This window comes from Panthera leo, chromosome B1 (genome assembly GCF_018350215.1).
Source record: "Panthera leo isolate Ple1 chromosome B1, P.leo_Ple1_pat1.1, whole genome shotgun sequence".
In the NCBI taxonomy this organism is placed as follows: domain Eukaryota; kingdom Metazoa; phylum Chordata; class Mammalia; order Carnivora; family Felidae; genus Panthera; species Panthera leo.
In genome coordinates, this window is record NC_056682.1 from 164,003,963 (window position 1) to 164,023,146 (window position 19,184).

Genomic DNA, 19,184 nt, shown 5'->3' on the forward strand with positions numbered 1-19,184 from the left:
ATAGAATTTTGTCAAAAGTTAGAAATTGAGAAGTAATTACATGAAAGATCGTCTAAAGTAGTTCTAAACACTTTTTTAATATACAAAACTCTTCCCCCCCCCCCCCCAACAGGAGATCTTTATGCAGAAACTCATTACATAAAAGATATTAAATTGCTATAACTAGAGTGAGGGCAGTCAGGATCTAGATGGGTCAGCAAACTTCCTGTAAATGGCCAGATAGTAAATATTTTCACCTTTGCAGGTCCTACTGTCTCTGTTGCAACTGCTCAGTTTTGCTGCACAGACTACTAAACAAAGGGACGCAACTAGATTGCAATAAAATTTTATTTAGGCAGAAGTGGGCCAGATTTGGCCTGTGAGGTCCATATTTTGCCAACCCCAGGTTTACGTTCCCAAATCTATAGGTTTGTGTTCTGTCCTGAGCAACTTTTAGAAACCGCAGGTCCTGTGGGACAGGCAGATATGCAAACCATAACTATAACAATGTGTTATTCACTCAAACGAAGTCATAGGTAAGAGGTTGTACAGACTGTAGAGAGGAAAAGCCTCTGGCTCTGCCTATGAAGGAAAAGTAGGCAGGAAGCACCAATATTTGAGCTGAAGTTTGAAGCACATTCCTTGGTGAACAAGCAAGGGGAAGACATTCTAGGCAGAGAAATAGCATTGCAAACTTTATGAAAGAATTTGAACACTGCAGATTCTTTTGCGTGATTATATTATGGAGAAAGTGATTGGTTATGCTGCAAAGCAAGGTAGGAATTATCTCATGACAGACTCCTGGTCTCTGCTTTATTTAGTCGTCCAGTGGTTACCGTATGGCATAGGCATCCGAGAATTGCCTGGAGAGCTTCCTAAAAATTATAGATTCCTGGGCCTGTTGAATGAGAATCCCTGGAATGGAGCCCAGAAATCTTCTAAAAACCACTGTAGATGAGCCTGGTGTAGATGACTGAGAATCACTGCTCTTTATATCACCAAGGAATTAAAACAGGAGAGGGAGATGGGGATAATAGCTACTCTTTAGAAACTGTAAGACAGCATCTGTACTTCTTTCTTTCCTTTCTTTAATTTAGCCTGGTGGAGTAGTGATAGTATCCCCATTTAGTAATTGATTAGACTTCTGTTTCAGAATGATCATGTTGATTACAGTATAGCATGAAAGTTAAAGGATTACCAGAGGAAAATGGAAATGGAAGCAAAATTAAGTAGCAATATTTATACTTCAGAATTTCAGGGGAGAGAAGTCATCATAGCAAGTGAATAGATAGGTACAGTGATGTGCCTTGAATGTAAGATTTAGAGTGCTGTAGACTCAGTCTTTCTACAGGGATGAGATGAAAACAAGTCAGTTAAAACGTCGCAGAAATCCTCAAAAGCTGTTTAGAAACCATCCTGTTGAGTATGAATTGCTGTAAACTTTATAAAGAGCTAAACAAACTAGTAGTGGTAATGAACTGGTTATCAGCAAATTGGCCTGCTTATGCAAGGCAGCAATCTGGGGTTTGTAGGTTTCTAGTTGCTCTGTACTGTGAAAATTACATCATGGTGACATAATGAGCAATAGAAGAAAATGATGCAGCAAATCTGTCTCTTCCTACTACATGAGTTCCCACTGGAAGCAGAATCCAGTGGAGATGTTATAGCAATTATAAGCTAGCCATTTGTCCTTTGGCTCTAATAAGACAAATTTGTTCATACCATAATGATCAGATAAATTTTTTCTTTTGTATTTCGTTTTTGTGTCAAAATTAATCCGTGAGTGGAAAACTTTGGCACAAGCAAAATCTGTGGGGTTTCTTCATTCTCCTTTGTGTTATTTTTTTATTTTCCCCGCCCTTCTGTTCTATTCGGGGGGACATCTTAGGGATTCTTTTGCTTTCAGTGAGAACCGTTGACTAACCGCTTCAGTTCTTCTGAAGTTGTCAGATTAGCAAATAACCTAAAAGTAACTGTAACTGTGAGGTAACTATAGGATTTTATTTTCTCCCCACACAAGGGGTATGGCCGCACAAACTGTCATGTGATTTTATTTGGCTCATTAATCAAACTATCTGCACATGTCTCTCTGATTCAGTGGCCACCAGACTGCTCAAAGTCCACATTACACAAACAAAATAATCGCAATGAGCCCTAAAACCCTAAGTTTGCTATCGACTTCCTGGAAGGACTTTTACTTAGTATCTTTCTATCTCTGGAACAGAATATGAAGCGTCGCAGGCGTCGAGATATTTTGCGAGTACAACTGGTACGAATATTTGAACTGCTGGCAGACGCGGGTGTCATTAGTCACAGGTCAGTGTTGGATTTTGATTTGTAAAACTTTGATTAGGGAACATAATATTGTCTCTTACGAAATACATAAAAACAAAGCACACTTGCAACAATAATAAAAACCTTCAACGCTGTGAGCATTATTTGCCAGTCCATCTAGTATTAGCCAGTGGCTAAAAAACATGTTGAAAAAAAATCTACCACTAGTACTAGATTGCTTCGGGAAAAAATTGGGTATGACGTTCCTAGGATTTTGATATTTGTAGGAATCTAGTAACTCAGGCAAGAGGACAGTAGCCTTGTTTTGTGACTAAGTTAACTTTATCTTACCTCATTTTAAAGATGTATTTCTTGGGCACCTGGGTGGCTCAGTCGGTTGGGCGGCCGACTTCGGCTCAGGTCACGATCTCGTGGTCTGTGAGTTCGAGCCCCGCGTCGGGCTCTGTGCTGACAGCTCAGAGCCTGGAGCCTGTTTCAGATTCTGTGTCTCCCTCTCTCTGACCCTTCCCTGTTCATGCTCTGTCTCTCCCTGCTTCAAAAATAAATAAACGTTAAAAAATAAATAAATAAATAAATAAAAATAAAGATGTATTTCTTGTAGACTGTAAAATCATATATATATACATCTATCTATACATCTACATAGATAGATTAGATAGATAGATAGATAGATAGATAGATAGATAGATAGATATAGGCTAAACACTATAAAGTTTACAAATTTATCCCAGTCATCTATTAGTCTATCCTATTGGGGAAAATCACAAAATCCATGAACATAAATCATAATTCATAACTTTCCACCCTTCCCCAATGAAGACATTGTTAGAATAAAGGCATTTTGGCACTAAGACCAGCCCCTCGAGGAAAATTCCATCAGCTTTGGGTTGAGAACTACCTATTTCCTTAGGAAAGATAATGGTGTTACCTGACTGTTTATTGAAGGAGGGAAAAAAAGAGAGATCTGATCGTCTTCAAAAAAAGGTAACTGAAAAGAGATCCTGAGGAAAAAAGAATGTTAATAATAGTGCAGTGTTGTTACTCTGGCATTGTCCTGCTTATTTCTGAGTACCTCCTCCCTTTCATAGTTTGCATCAAGTGCTTTTTTGACAAGTGCTTTCAAAAATAGAGCTTTACCTAAAGAGAATTTAAACCACTGATTACCTTTTCTTTTATAGTAAATGAAAAGCAAATGAGAAGAAAGAAAAAGAAACATCATTCCTTTTTTTTGTCTTACACAAAAATAAAACAGTGGAAGTCAGGAAAAGAAAATTTGAAACATGCTGGGCTTCATGCAAAAAATCAACAACCTAATACATACCTGGATCTTTTTTTGGTTGTTGCTTTTAATGTAACGTTAGTGAATGGAGAATCTTTGAATGGTACTATTTTGGGGAACTGCAGGATGTTGGTGTATTTAAAATTTAATTGCAAAAGCTGTACTCACCATTGGGCAGTAATGGTTTTGAACACAGTTATGGTTTTGGTTTTGTTTGATTTTTTTTTTAAGAGAAAGTAATCCTATAAGGCTGTTGCTATTATGGACTTTTTATTTCCTTGATTAAGGCAAAAAAGATGAATTCCGAATGCCAAGAAGGCAGGGATCTTTGTTTTGTTCCTCAAGCTGATCCTGTGTGCCTCATGCATAGGAAGTACTCAATGAATATTTGTTAAATGAATGAATGTTTTATTCTGGGTCAGGTTGCAGTCTATTAAATTGGTTTCCCATCCAATAATAAATCATGACTCAGAAATTAAAAACACTCATTTAAGGAATAAAGGGAAACATTTCAAAAAAAAAAAAAAAAAGGAAAAAGAAAAGAAAGGGTGGCTCAGTCATTAAGCATCTGACTTCAACTCAGGTCATGATCTCATGGTTCTTGAGTTAGAGCTCCGCGTCGGGTGAGCTCGAGCTCCATTAGGGGTGAACATGAGCCCTGCTTGGGTGAGCCCTGCTTCTCTCTCTCTCTCTCTCTCTCTATCTCTCCCACACACACACACACCCTCTCTCAGCCCTTCTCTCACTTGCACCTTTTCTCTCTCAAAAAAAGGGAGGGGACACATTTCATTATGAATTCATTGAACATATTTTTATTGTAGACTGGTATTTTTAAGATGCTGTAATACCATGGTGATTCCTTACTCTTGTTTTCATGGCTTTAGGATGTTTATTCTTTTGAGAGAGCACATGCAAGTGGGCAAGGGGCAGGGAGAGAGAGGAGACAAAATCTGAAGCATGCTCCAGGCTCTGAGCTGTCAGCACCTGAACTCACGAATTGTGAGATCATGACCTGAGCCGAAGTCGGATGCTTAACCAACTGAGCCAACCAGGCCACTCCTACGATGTTTACAAGAAGCTCTTCACAACTATTAAAAATTAGTTTTACTTTTAAAATCTTGTATTTTAGAAGTACTTTTCAAATATAGCAAGGAAAACTGATCAAAATGAATGTAATGTAACATCATCATTTATATAGCACTTATGGTTTACTAATAAGATTATGATTCATTTTCTCTTATGATTTCATTTTCTCTTTCTTACATAGTAACTCATTTATAGTCTTACTAAAATGCTCTGAGGTAGCTACTGGTCAAATCCTTTATAAACAATGGAACAAGACTGGAACCCAAGACTTCTGACTAACCAAAGGAGCCTTTCTGGTCTTTGGTTTCCAGGCAGAGAGCCCTTGCCTCAGGGAGAAAATTACTGCAGATTTTTGAGACAATTCCACGGGTATAAGAAGACTTGAAAATCACCACTCGTACTTGAATTCTCTTAAAGTTTCGTGTCCCTAGTACTACCTGTTTTAGAATCTTGCAGAGAATAAATACCTAATGGATATTTGATTGATTATGCTAAAGGCATGATATGAATATGCGTGGCAACTAGGAGAATATATACAGCTAGTCTTTCTTCTTTCTACCCTTCTGAACTGATCCTTCCTATCCCGTATGCCTCCTTATTTCCTTATTTTGAAAAACTATATATTTTGCCAGAGAAGGAATAACATTCAGCACTCAGAATAGTCGATTAAAAGCAGATATGGAATTGAATAATATAAATTGCAGTAGTTTCTTGATTAAGAAGCACCATCTAGGGGCACTTGGGTGGCTCAGTAGGTTGAGCATCTGACTTTAGCTTGGGTCATGATCTCACGGCTCATGGGGTTGAGTCCCGCATCAGGCTCTGTACTGACATCTCAGAGCCTGGAGCCTGCTTTGGATTCTGTGTCTCCCTCTGTCTCTGCCCCTCCCCCACTCACGCGCTGTCTCTCTCTCTCTCTCTCTCTCTCTCTCTCTCTCAAAAATAAACATTAAAAAAAAGAGGAAGAAGCATCATCTAGGAGCATCTGGGTGGCTCAGTCAGTCAAGTGTCCAACTCTTGATTTCAACTGAGGTCATGATTTCAGAGTCATAGGATCGAGCCCTGCATTGGGCTCTGTGCTAACAGTGCAGACCCTGCTTGGGATTCTCTCTATCCCTCTGTCTCTGCCCCTCCCCTACTCACATGCTCTGTCTCCTAAAATAAACTTTAAAAAAGCACAATCTATCTCATATTTGTAAGCCAAAATCATGTTCATTTAATTTTTGTATATTAAGTTGCACACCATCATGACCATGCCAAGTTTAATACACAGTTAGTTGATCCTTGAACATAGATTCGAGCTGCACAGGCCCACTTGTATGTGAATTTTAACAGTACAGTAATATAAATGTGTTTTCTCTTAGGATTTCATTTTCTCTGTCTTTATTGCAAGAATATAGTACATAATATGTATGACATGCAATATATATGTTCATCAACAGTTTATGTTATCAGCAAGGTTTCCAGCCAACAATAGGCTATTAATTGCTAAGTTTTGTGGAGTTAAAAGTTATATACAGATTTTTGACTGGAGTGGTGTGAGTGGGTACCCCAAGCCCCCCCATCGTTTAAGGGTCTACTGTGTATTATTCTGGTTTGATTACTAGGAATTTATTTTGATTGAAATTATAATTTAAAATCACATTTTCTTTTTTTTTTTTTTTCCAATATTTTCAGTGCAAGTGGTGGCCTTGATAATGAAACACATTTCCTCAACAACACTTTATTGGAATATGTAGATTTAACGCGACAACTCCTGGAAGCAGAAAATGAGAAAGACTCTGACACACTGAAGGATATACGATGCCATTTTAGTGCCTTAGTGGCGAATATCATTCAGAATGTTCCAGGTAATTATTTTCAGTTTCTTTTTTTTTTAATGTTTTTATTTATTTTTGAAGGAGAGAGAGACAGAGCATGAGTGGGGGAGGAGCAGAGAGAGAGGGACACACAGAATTTGAAGCAGGCTCCAGGCTCTAAGCTGGTAGCAGAGAGCCCGATAAGGGGCTCGAACTCACGAACTGTGAGATCATGACCTGAGCCGAAGTCGGATGCTTAACTGACTGAGCCACCCAGGCACCCCTATTTTCAGTTTCTTAAAACATTATTGAATTATTAAGCGACCGTCATATATTTTCTTCCCATGAGGGTTTGCAGTCTCAGGTGCTAAAGCAGCTAAAACATAGTGGAAAATATGTCAGCATAACATGGATGGCAAGCGTTTGTTTTAGTTTTCAATTAGTGGTGTGAGTAGAAATCAAAAAACAACCCCACCTAGATTTTTAATGATAATCAAGACACTAACAAAAAATTTAAGAAGTCAATAGAATATTCTTCTATTATTTTTATTTTTAAAAATTCTTTTCTTTTATTAAAAAAAAATTTTTTTAATGTTTATTTATTTTTGAAGGAGAGAGAGACAGAGTGCGAGCCTGGGGGGGCGGGGGGGGGCAGAGACAGAAGGAGACACAGAATCTGAAGTAGGCTCCAGGCTCTGAGCTGTCAGCATAGAGCCTGAAGTAGGCCTCGAACTCATGAGCCATGAAATCATGACCGGGGCCAAAGTCGGACGCTTAACTGACTAAGCCACTCAGGTGCCCCTCGGATAAGCTTCTTTAGACAGACTTGTTCTAGGTGTAGTAAGCAAAAAGAAATAGTAATGAGAATAGAATTAACAAGATACTTTTGAGTAATGGAAGAAGGGTGTAGTCTGCAGTTACAAAATATACCAAAGATGCAGTGTTATTGATTGGTTCCTTTCAGGTCAGTGTACCTATTGTTGAGTACCTACCAAATGGCAGATAGTGGTTTAGGCACTAGAAATATTAATTTATGCAATTACGTTTTAAAAAGCCATAAATTCTGTACAAGTATAAGACACAAAAATGTGACTGTAGCCTTTGGTATAAATGTAAATACATTTTTTTTCCTTTTCTTTCTGAAAAAGAATAATTTTGTTAGCTTTAAAAATACATGCAAACAGTTGGCTTTTAAAGTAAGAGCATGGGCTGTATTTTATAAGAGAGTCCAGTAAACATTTCTTAGGTATCTTAATTTCAAGTGCAGGAGCCCTATTTGGAACTTTAGAGGAAATGATGCCAGTTAGAGGGAAAGAGCATTCTTTCCCTCTAACTTTTCTGATCTGAAGCCCATTAACATAAAGATAGAATTTAGTCCATTGCTAAACATTTTCCTACAACTTCCAGATTGGTTCATTAAGATACTGTTGGGTTTCTTCAACAAGGATTGACACCAAGAATTTGTAGATGCAATTTTAACGTGGAGAGAATCCGCGGAGATCATCTCAACCAGTCGTTTTCAAACTGTGTCGTTTTTCCTCTGCTGCCAGCAGCAAGAGGCAGCAGAATGGGTTTAGACTCTAGGCCTTACCCCTGAGTTCAAGTAGATCAGCCCCTCCTTTGTCTGTTTTGTGTATCAAGATTCCATGTAAGGATTCTTGATTCTTTGACAAAGACAGCTGTGCTGCTAAAAACATACAGCTTAAAAACAACTTATCTCGTCCAAAGATTTCACTTGACATTGAACCGAGATCCAGAGTTGTGTTCGTGTTGATGTCTCGGCCCTGCTTACCGTGTAAGCAGCAACAGCCAGGGAGAGAGGCAGGGTCCTCGTACCTCCCTTGAAATCGTGCTTGCAGGTCCTGAATCTCTCACAACGCTATGCTGCGTGGTGTCATAGTCTGATCAGCCCTGTTCCTGTGACTTGCGTATGTGGAAATGATTTCTGCCACGGAGGAGGTTTTTGGCAGTTTAAGATAAAAACTTCTGCTTTCTTTTTTATAATATTGCATATTCAATGCCAAATAAGTTGGCGTGCACATTAAAATAAAGGGAAATGGGAATCATTGTTTTCCCATCTATTTTTTATTTACAGTGCACCAGAGAAGAAGTATCTTCCCTCAACAGAGCCTTCGTCACAGTCTGTTTATGCTGTTCAGTCACTGGGCAGGCCCTTTCAGCATCATGTTTACACCCTTGGACAGATACAGTGACAGAAATATGCAAATTAACAGACATCAGTACTGTGCCCTAAAGGTATTTACTTAGAAATCTGCTTTCTTTTTTCTTACGTGAAGAGTGTAAATTTTTTTGTCTCTCATTGCCTAGTATTGTAAAGAGGATAGATTTCTTCTTAGTACCTTGAGAACATTAGAATAAATATTTGCCTGCTGTATGAAAACATTTATACTGTATGCTTATTTAAATGCATAAAATACAACGCAAAGAAGTTATAGAATCCACCCAAAATTTAAACACTATTTTCTTAAAGAACTGAGAATTGCTTCTTTTTCCTTAAGTACTTTTTCTTCGTCTTTTTCCCCCCTCTTCTCTTCCAGTACTGTTCAAACTCCATGCCTAATTTGATATCATCCATTCACTTACTACTCATAATAAATTACTTAGTTTCAAAAATTACTATTACGCTTTTCTTTGTAAAGAATTAAAGGTATTGTGGCCACATAAGCATGAATAAAAATATCCTGCCTCTTCACATTAAACAGCCAACATATAACCTCTTAAATGTTTTAAATGTAATTCTAATATTATTGTTTGAAGGCTATGTCTGCTGTACTATGTTGTGGCCCTGTTGCAGATAATGTAGGACTTTCATCAGATGGCTATTTGTACAAATGGTTGGATAACATTTTGGACTCTCTGGACAAAAAGGTAATTATGACAGTTCCTTTAAGATTTCATAATAAATGGCACTGCATTATTTGGAGTTACACTATGACCCACTGAAAACCAATCTTTTTTTTTTTTAATAGGAGACAGATTAGAATATAAACAAAAAGCATATTATATAAAATTAAATAGGATGCAACAATTTAACAATTTTCTAATTCTTATTTATTACTTAAATAATGTTAATTATTATAGGGTTAATATAGTAGTGTATACATATATCTCACAATAGGGTTCTAAATCTAAAGTATATTAATATAGAATACATTGAGCTCCATGGAAGAAATACGTGTTATTTGTTATGCTTAATTTCCTTTTTTTTACCACTCCCCAATTAATCTTTCTTGTCTTCCCTATTCTTTATTCTCCTGCTGTACATGCACAGACTTCACAATTTAAAATAGAACTTACATTTTTTTCCCCTCAGAATAATTTTTCTATTAGGTTATCCCAGACAAGAATAAAGCTTGATAAAAATAACTGGAGAGGTTAATAACTCACTTTTCTGAAAGCACTGAATCACTGTGCATATTCATCAGCCGCCTTTAGGGCTCTGCTGGAGGAGAGAATTGTACTACGCAGAGTCTTGTGGAAAAAGTATAGTTTATCCATGTCATTTGTTTCCTTTTGGCTAAATAAAATGAGAAGAGGTTGAACAAAAGGAGACTGAGATTTGTGCTTAAATACAATAAATATATATACTATGTGATTTGAATAAAAATATGGGGAAGTAGTTATATAAATTTCTTTCTCCCGGGCAATCTTGTGGCCTTTCCTTAGGTTCATCAGTTGGGCTGTGAAGCAGTTACATTACTGCTGGAGCTGAACCCGGATCAGAGCAACCTGATGTACTGGGCTGTGGACCGATGTTACACTGGTTCCAAGAGAGTGGCAGCTGGCTGCTTTAAAGCCATAGCTAATGTATTCCAGAACAGGTACTCTAGATACTGGCTTCCATATTTTATTTAGCTTTTTTTTTTTTCTTAAAGAAAAATACTAAGAAACCAGTGTTTTGCTTCCCTGAGCTCTAATGAAATGTAACCAAAATAAGAATAACGATCACCATGCATCTGTTGTACCTTTTGCCTTAAAAACAAACCCCTAGTCACTTCATTGCTTTAAAAGCTGCATGTCTGCAGCTCCGCCCTTTGTGTATCATATTTATTAACGGTGTGAAAGCCTCTAAACATTTACCTAACATGTAAAATTTGTCCCTAGGGATTATCAGTGTGATACAGTGATGCTCCTGAATCTGATCCTGTTTAAAGCAGCTGATTCTTCTCGAAGCATCTATGAGGTTGCTATGCAACTTTTACAGGTATGTAAGCAAATATTAGTTAAAATAATTTTTAAGTTTATTTATTTATTTTTGAGAGAGAGAGAGTGCAAGCAGGGGACGGGCAGAGAGAGAAGGAGAGAGAGAATCTCAAGCAAGCTCCACACTGTCCACGCAGAGCCCAACACAGGGCTGGAGTGGAGATCAAGAGTCCGAGGCTTAACCAGCTGAGCCACCCAGGCGCCCATAGTTAAAATATTTCTTATTGAGGATTTCATGAAGCATTGCTATCTATTCTTGCCTTGAAAGTCTATAAATATTCAGCTTTATTTTCAGTGGGGAGACATGGTATCAATTCCTGATTATCATTACAAATAGAAGACAAAGATAATATGGGTCACTTAAGTCTACAAATAATACAGACTGTTCAGAAGTGTATTACAAAGGGATCACATATATACTCCCACACATGCACCTGTATGTGCCCATATGTGTGCAAGTACTTACACAAATTGAGTGGTCAGGACCTGCCAGATAAGAATAATGTGAGCCAAATGATTTTTTGAGAACGAAGTAAAAAGTAATTAGCTCTTCTTTGATGACCTTGTATAATTTTTCTTTATTAGACCAAGAAAAATAACATAGAAAGTTTACTTCCCAAGCATGGATATTCCATCATCATACAATATCTAATTGTTAATAGGGTGAGATTTTTCTCTTTTAACCAAGAATGAGATTCAATTAGATGCTGATTTTTCCAGAGGGCTCAAAGTGGTATTGATGGTGGTTGTGACCATCTCAGGAATTACACCCTAATGTCTTAATTAGGAAGAAAGGTCAGTGGTATCACTCTCTATATAGTGTAATGTTAAAGAATTTTTAAATCGTATTCCTTATTTGATCTGTATGTAACCAAGATCTATTTGAAGATTTTTTTTCACTTATACATGTTTCGTATAATCCTGTTTTTGAACTGGGAAGTGGTAAATTTTCTTCAAGTAATGGTATAGTAAGTTGCTTAAGTCATTTTCAGACTGCTACTGCCTCAAACCGTTGGCATTAAGCTCAAGGAATATAAAGCCTTGTAAACAATTACAGAGCATTTGCAGACATTTCTAGGAATTAGAAATTAACATCTTGGGGCGCCTAGGTGGCTCAGTCGGTTAAGCATCTGACTTTGGCTCAGGTCATGATCTTACGGCTTGTGGGTTCAAGCCTCGTGTCAGGCTGTGTGCTGACAGCTCAGAGCCTGGAGCCTGCTTCAGATTCTGTGTCTCCCCCTCTTTCTGTCCCTCCCCCACTCACGCTCTGTGTCTCTCTCTCTCAAAAATAAATAAATGCTAAAAAAAGAAAAAAGAAAAAAAAAAGTAACATCTGGAATACTTTCAATATACATACCTATATTATTTTTAAGCTGGAATAATTCTTGTGAGATTTTATTTTTCAATTATAGCTGAAATTTAGAGGACTCATGAAATCTTTACTCTATATTCCTGCAGATCCTGGAACCGAAGATGTTTCGCTATGCTCACAAGTTGGAAGTTCAGAGAACAGATGGAGTACTTAGCCAGCTGTCTCCTCTGCCGCACCTGTATTCTGTTTCGTATTATCAGTTATCCGAGGAGTTAGCAAGGGCTTATCCTGAGCTAACTCTCGCCATGTTCTCAGGTATGATCATTGAACTGGTTAGTGGGTTTTCGTTAGGAATCATTTCTAAATAGCTACTTTTAGGACATTTTACATATATGAAATTTGAGGTTGAATCAAAACAAAACATGTCTTTAAAGTTTTCTTTCTTTATTTATCTGTACACCACATGTGGGGCTCAAACTCGTGACCCCGAGATCAAGAATCGCACACTCCTCTGAGCCAGCCAGACACCCCTAAAATAAAACATGCCTTTATGTGAGAGTGTTTTTTCTTTAATAAGAACTCTTAATACTAATCCCCTCATGATATGTAAATTTTTTATTAATGAAGTCTTTCCAGGCTTCTCACTTTGCCTTCCTTTCTTCTTTGCCTTGCAAAAAGTGGAGAAAAAAAAAAAAAGAGGGGCTTCACATGCAATTTAAAAACATGTTTGGGGGGTGCCTGGGTGGCTCAGTTGGTGGAGCATCAGACTTCTTTTTTTTATGTTTATTTTGGAGACAGAGAGAGAGAGAGAGAGAGAGAGAGAGAAAATGTGAGTGGAGGGAGGGTCAGAGAGAGAGGGAGACACAGAATCCAAAGCAGGATGCTGTCAGCACAGAGCTTGACGTGGAGCTTGAATTCACAAACCACGAGATCATGACCTGAGCTGAAGTCGGATGCTTAGCTGACTGAGCCACCCAGGCGCCCCAAGCATCAGACTCTTGATTTCATCTCAGATCATAACCTTGCAATTCCCGGGATTAAGCCCCACAGCAGGCTGCCCGCTGATGGTGCAGAGCCTGCTTGGGATTCTGTCCCTCTTTCTCTGCCCCTCCTCTGCTTGTGTGCATGTGCACCCTTTCTCTCTCTCAAAAACATGAGCTTTAAAGAAAATAATTAAATTAAAATATTTCTTGTGGCACCTGTGTGTGGCTCGGTCAGTTAAGCTTCTGACTCTTGATTTTGGCTCATCTTATGATCTCACAGTTTGTGAGATTGAGCCTTGTGTTGGGCTCTGCACTGATTGCACAGAGTGTGGTTAGAATTCTCTGTATCTGCCCCTCCCCACCTTGCATACACACACGCACGTTCTTTCTCTCTCCCTCTTTCTCTCTCTCAAAATAAATAAATAAACATTAAAAAAAATAAAAATAGGGGTACCTGGGTGGCTCAGTCAGTTAAGTGACTGACACTTGATTTCGGCTCGGATCGTGATCTCATGGTATGTGAGATTGAGCCCCACATCGGGTTCTGCACTGGCTATATGGAACCTGCTTGGTATTCTCTCTGTCTCCCTCTGTGTCTGCCCCTCCTGTGTTCTGTCCCACTCGCTTTCAAAATAAAGAAATAGCTGGGCCTGGGTGGCTCAGTTGGTTAAGCGTCTGACTCTTGGTTTTGGCTCAGGTCATGATCTTATGGTTTCATGAGTTCAAGCCCTGTGTCAGGCTCTGTGCTGGCAGCATGGAGCCTGCTTGGGATTCCCTCTCCGTCTCCCTTTTCCTTTCCCTCTCCCTCTTTCTCTCTCCCTCTCTCTGCCCCTCCCTCACTTGCATTGTCTCTGTTTCTCTCAAAATAAATACATTTTAAAAATTAAATAAAGAAATAGACTTTAAAAATAGAAATAAATAAAAACATTTCTTTGGTAGACACAGAACTTCCTGAGTCTTCTAGTATATAACTTGTGCATTGGTCTGTCATTAATAATAAAAACGGGCAGAGATCCAGGTTTCTTTCTTTAAGGAAAACCTGTAATCATAGGGAAAGGGCCTGCAGTGCCTTAAGCAAAACTGTCGCTTAGGATCCCACATTGCTTTCTGGTTCAGTTTCCTTTCCTTGGGGCCAACAACTGTTCCTGCCGTGGGCGTCTAAAACAGAGGGACTATGTGTCAGGCAAGATGTGCTCTCTATCTGGATCTGCCAAGACTCAGCTTTAGGACAATTTTTGTTTAAAATCTAGTTTAACCTTCTGCCCAGTGGACACTATTGCAAGTTCTCCTGTAGTTCTTGAATTTTCACCGAAGAGTTAATTTTAACACCGAACACTTACCTGGTTTTTCTACTTTTCACTTGTAACAAGATCTTATTTTAGTCTGAGAATTGGACAGGCACCAAAACGGACATCCAGGGGATTAGAAAGTTCTCCTGTGGACCCTTTCTTTCATTTAGTCAGGACATGGTGACCTTCACCTTCTTTGGGCATCTTTCCACAGCCTCCATTTCAGTAGTGGAAATATTCCCCATCCCTCACTGACCTGACTGGGGGGAGGGGGGAAAACGATTTAAATTCCTGTAACATTCAATCTTAAAGTGGTTTGCCTGTTTGGTTTGTACCGGTAGATGGCAGTGACCGAGCCCTTCCTTTTCCGTAACTCTCGCAGTCCTGACAGCCCTTTCAGGATCAGTGTGCATGGTCATCGGTGCAAAGCAGTGACCGCCATGGCCACTGATGCTGCTGCTGGCCTTCTTCTCAGGGCTCCTACACAGAGAGCAGAACAGTCCAGCGGAGTCTCAGAGCTTCAGAAATGGGTCGGGATGGCAGCTGATATGAGTGTAGACCATGCCCACAGCTCAGTCACCTTGTCCCTTTTCCTTCAGTTCTATCATCAGACGCCCTTGTCAGTAGGATTGGTTAATTATAACTGCTTTGCTTAAAATGGTTTATTCTAAACCAAAATATAGCCTGTAAACCTACTCAGTGCAGTTTTCACTCTGATTGTTTCCAAGGCAAGATGAGCACAGTGCTTCTTAGGGGTTGTAGAGTACAGCTGTCAATGTAAACTTTGCCCACTTTGAAATTTGAGGGTCCCGCCCCTTCCTCTCTCTGGACCACTTGCGGAAATCTTTAAATGTTGTCCCCTCCCTGGCCCTTCCCACCCTTGCTCTTCCCATCGTTTTCCTCCTATACACCCACTTCTTCTTAATTAATTTTTTTTTAATGTTTATTTATTTTTGAGAGAGACAGAGACAGAAAGTGAGTGGGTTAGGGGCAGAGAGAGAGAGAGACAGAGAGAGAGAGAGAGGGAGACACAGAATCTGAAGCAGGCTCCAGGCTCTGAGCTGCCAGCACAGAGCCTGACACGGGGCTCGAACTCATGAGCCGCGAGATCATGACCTGAGCCGAAGTCAAACGCTCAACCGCCTGAGCCACCTGGGCGCCCCTGTACAGCCACCTCTAACCCATCTCCTGCCCCTTTACCTTGCCTTGAGTGTCTGCATCCACTTTTATCATGCCCTCCACCCTCATGCATCTTCATAAATAGCCTTAAGACTCCGTTGGCTTGAGTTTCCTCTTTGTAAACTTATTGAAGGCTTTCCCACTGCTGAATCTAATCACTAGCTTCTGGTCTTCAATCTGTTTGCTACTTTGCCCAGCAATTAATGTTAGTCACCTTCCATTTTTTAACATTCTGACCTCTCTTGATTTCTAGAAATTTAATATTTCCTAGTTTTCCTTCTACTGTGAGGTATTCCTTTTCTGTCACTTTTGGTGGATTCTTTTCTTCTATCTGAAGTCATCGCGTTCCCAGAGTTCCATCCCAGGCCTCCTTCTCAAGAGACCCTGTCTCCCTGAGGGAGGCCATTGCTGTTGCTGTGGCCCCAGCTCCCACACACACCACCTCTCCCCCTAGTCCGACCTCTTCCTTCAACTACTTTGAGAGCTCCAGGGCTTTCATTTCATACCGGAGGCACTAACATTAATGTATTAATAGGAAGGATTATTGTAATTTCTGAATAGTTCTGGTTATAACCAGAAAGCATGGGACTGAGCACTTGATTGGCACTATTTTGAATGTGCACAGTAATCCCATGAGGCATCTGCTTTTGTCACCCTCTTCTTACACAGTAATAAATCGAGGATCAGAGGTTGACAGGTTGGCCCTAGGCCAAGCAGCTTGTTTGTGGTAGAACTGGGATTCAGACCCATGTGTGTGCAGTTCCAGAGCCAGGTTCCAAATCACTACACTTCTGTATTTACTGCTTTTGTAAAAAATATTTATTTTTGAGAGAGAGAGAGAAAGAGAGAGAATCCAAAGCAGGCTCTGCACTGACAGCAGAGAGCCCAATATGGAGCTCGAACTCCATAACTTTGATACAATGACCTGAGCTGAAGTCAGACGCCCAACCTACTGAGCCACCCAGGTGCCCCTATATTTACTCCTTTTAATGAGTAAATAACTACCAAGGCCTGGTGGGCAAAAGGGGGGGCCAAGGAGAAAGAAGATGTTTATTTAAAGTGACTTTTGGAAATTTAGCTGTGTATAAAGGCGTATGGGCTTTGGAATCAACCTTGTGTTTGAATCCTTTGGCACGCGATACATTTCTGACTTAGGCAGATTACTTAGACTCTGTCTACCTCACAGATTTATTACCATCATTAAATGAGATGAATGTGAAAGTAACAAGTACATCATAGGAGTCTCCCCTATATAGAACCAAAATATGGAGATTTTTCATGGGTCAGTTTAAAGTAATCTATGTAAAAAGACTGTCTTTTATCTTATAATTACATGTATGTATTTACTGAGGTAAAAAGACATCATAAAATTTACCGTAGGAATCATTTTAGATGTATATAGTTCAGTAGTGTTCGGTATGTTTACATTGTTGTGAAACTGATCTCTAGAAATTTTTCACCCTGTCGAGCTGAAACTCTATAGCCACTAAAGAACTTCCCTTTTGCCCCTACTCCCTACCTCCTGCTAACCACCATTGTACTTTCTATTTCTATGAAATTGATTATTTTAGATATCTCCTATAAAAAGAATTATTTAGTGTTTGTGTTTTTGTTTCACTTAGCATAATTACCCCAAGGTTCATTCATGTTGTGGCACAACAGAATTCCCTTCTTCTTTAAGGAAGGAATTCTTCCATTGCAAGAATGAATATGTGTGTGTGTGTGTGTGTGTGTGTGTGTGTGTGTGTGTATGTATATGTATATATGTGTATATATGTGTATATATACATATATGTGTGTATATACATAACACATTTTGTTTATCCATCTACTTGTCAGTGGACATTTGGATTGCTTTCACCTCTTGACTGTTGTGAATAGTGCTGCTATGAATGTGGGTATGCAAATATCTCTTTGAGACCCTGCTTTCAGTTCTTTTGGATATATATATACAGAAGTGGGGTTGCTGGATAATATGGTAGTTCTAGTTTTAACTTTTCAAGGAGCTGCCATACTGTTTACCTTAGTGGTCGCACCGTTTTATAGTCCCACCAATAATGCATAAGCATTTATATGTCAGAGCCACCAAAAGTATTTTATATAAAAGTAGGATCTGATTTTTGTTAGTTGTTAATTTTCTTTATGATGTCATTGAGGTGAAATTTATTAACAGGAGAAACAGCACTCATAATTGTCAAAAGTAAAAAATAAAATCTTGGCTGCTTCTTCTTGAAGAATGAGTCGTGGACATTAATGACAAATCAGAGGAAACTGAAATGATACCGGTGTTTCCCTCTTTTGGCTTGTTGTTAATTACAGAGATAAGCCAGAGAATTCAGACGGCTCACCCTGCTGGGAGGCAAGTAATGCTACACTACCTGTTACCGTGGATGAACAACATCGAGTTGGTAGATTTAAAACCTTTGCCCACAGCGAGGCGACACAATGAAGAGGAAGACGACTCCTTAAAAGACCGAGAACTTATGGTGACGAGCAGGCGCTGGTTGCGAGGAGAAGGCTGGGGGTCCCCACAAGCCACTGCGATGGTTTTGAACAACCTAATGTACATGACAGCAAAGGTAAAATGGAGCTTGTGTTAGCGGTTGCTGCACAGGATTATTGAGTTAAGAGGAGTAAAAAAGGTTAGAAATAGATGGAAAGATTAGGCAATCCTGTGATAACCAGATACGCTTTATAAACTCCTTTATTCAGAGCACTTCTCATTAGATATAAAATAGGTTTTCGGGGGAGGAGACAAAATCATATATGGTTAATGATGTTTATGTTTGTATTTGTTGGAAGAAATGATTGTTCCTCTGGAGTATGGAAAAGATTCAAGCTGTGTATGAAATCATCATTTTCTAATGTTTCGTGCTCTGACAAGTTTGGTGTTTAACAAGCAGTCATCACTGAAGTGTGTGTTGTGTATCCCGCATCTAGTATGGTGATGAGCTGGCCTGGTCGGAGGTGGAGAACGTGTGGACCACACTTGCAGATGGCTGGCCAAAAAACCTGAAAATAATTTTGCACTTTCTGATCAGCATTTGCGGAGTGAATAGTGAACCAAGCCTCTTGCCTTACGTATGTATTCAGGTTCATTAAAAAAAAAAAAACGTTGTGCTTAATAATATTTACCTGGTTTCTTATTGTAGCAGAGTGTGGGCAGTAGTAGACCAGCAGAGGCAAAGCAGGGGGCCAGAGTGAGGACCCCGCCAGGAAATAGCGCATGCATTTATTCATTGCTTCATTCAGCCGATATCATCTAGCCTTTATGACAGGCGATTCAATAATGCATATTGCCAGGTTCTCTTCTAGGTTCCAGGCATTTCAATCCAGTGGGTGGTGGAGATTTTATTCTTTGAACTTTCACCTAATTTATTTAATGAATGGATCAGTAAGTTGATAAAGTACGGTCTTGATAAGGGCTACAAAGGAAAATTGCAGAATAAACGTGAATAACCGGGGAACCGCAGCTCTCTGAGAGGACTGGAGATGATCCTCGAGAGGAAGTGATATTGAAGGGAGACCACAGAATGGGGGATGTTTGCACTTTCTGCTAGGCAGGAGCTGGATACGAGAGCAGAACGGTGAGTGAGAGCTCAGGGCCTATAGAAGGGTGCCAACGGCTTCCAGGAGCAAGGGAAAGCGTAATGCGAGAGAGGTGATGAAGAATGTCACAGTGTTTACCTTCTAGAGGGGAAAGCTCTGCAGAACAGCTCGCAGAATGTTGCTGTATAAGTTCTTCCAGGTCCTACTTTA

The 19,184-nt window shown here is 39.4% G+C and overlaps 1 protein-coding gene across 5 annotated transcripts in view; it reads left to right on the top strand.

Moving 5' to 3' along the window:
* The window catches only part of FRYL (FRY like transcription coactivator), a 266,156-nt gene that overhangs the window by 182,574 nt on the left and 64,398 nt on the right, over positions 1-19,184 (top strand). For all 5 annotated transcript variants that reach the window (XM_042936433.1, XM_042936429.1, XM_042936430.1 and 2 more), the window contains 9 exons: positions 2,204-2,295; positions 6,317-6,489; positions 8,534-8,694; positions 9,217-9,327; positions 10,126-10,280; positions 10,564-10,663; positions 12,121-12,289; positions 17,745-18,004; positions 18,366-18,506. In XM_042936433.1, coding sequence (XP_042792367.1) covers positions 2,204-2,295; positions 6,317-6,489; positions 8,534-8,694; positions 9,217-9,327; positions 10,126-10,280; positions 10,564-10,663; positions 12,121-12,289; positions 17,745-18,004; positions 18,366-18,506 — 1,362 coding nt within the window. The remainder of the gene's footprint in view (positions 1-2,203; positions 2,296-6,316; positions 6,490-8,533; positions 8,695-9,216; positions 9,328-10,125; positions 10,281-10,563; positions 10,664-12,120; positions 12,290-17,744; positions 18,005-18,365; positions 18,507-19,184) is intronic.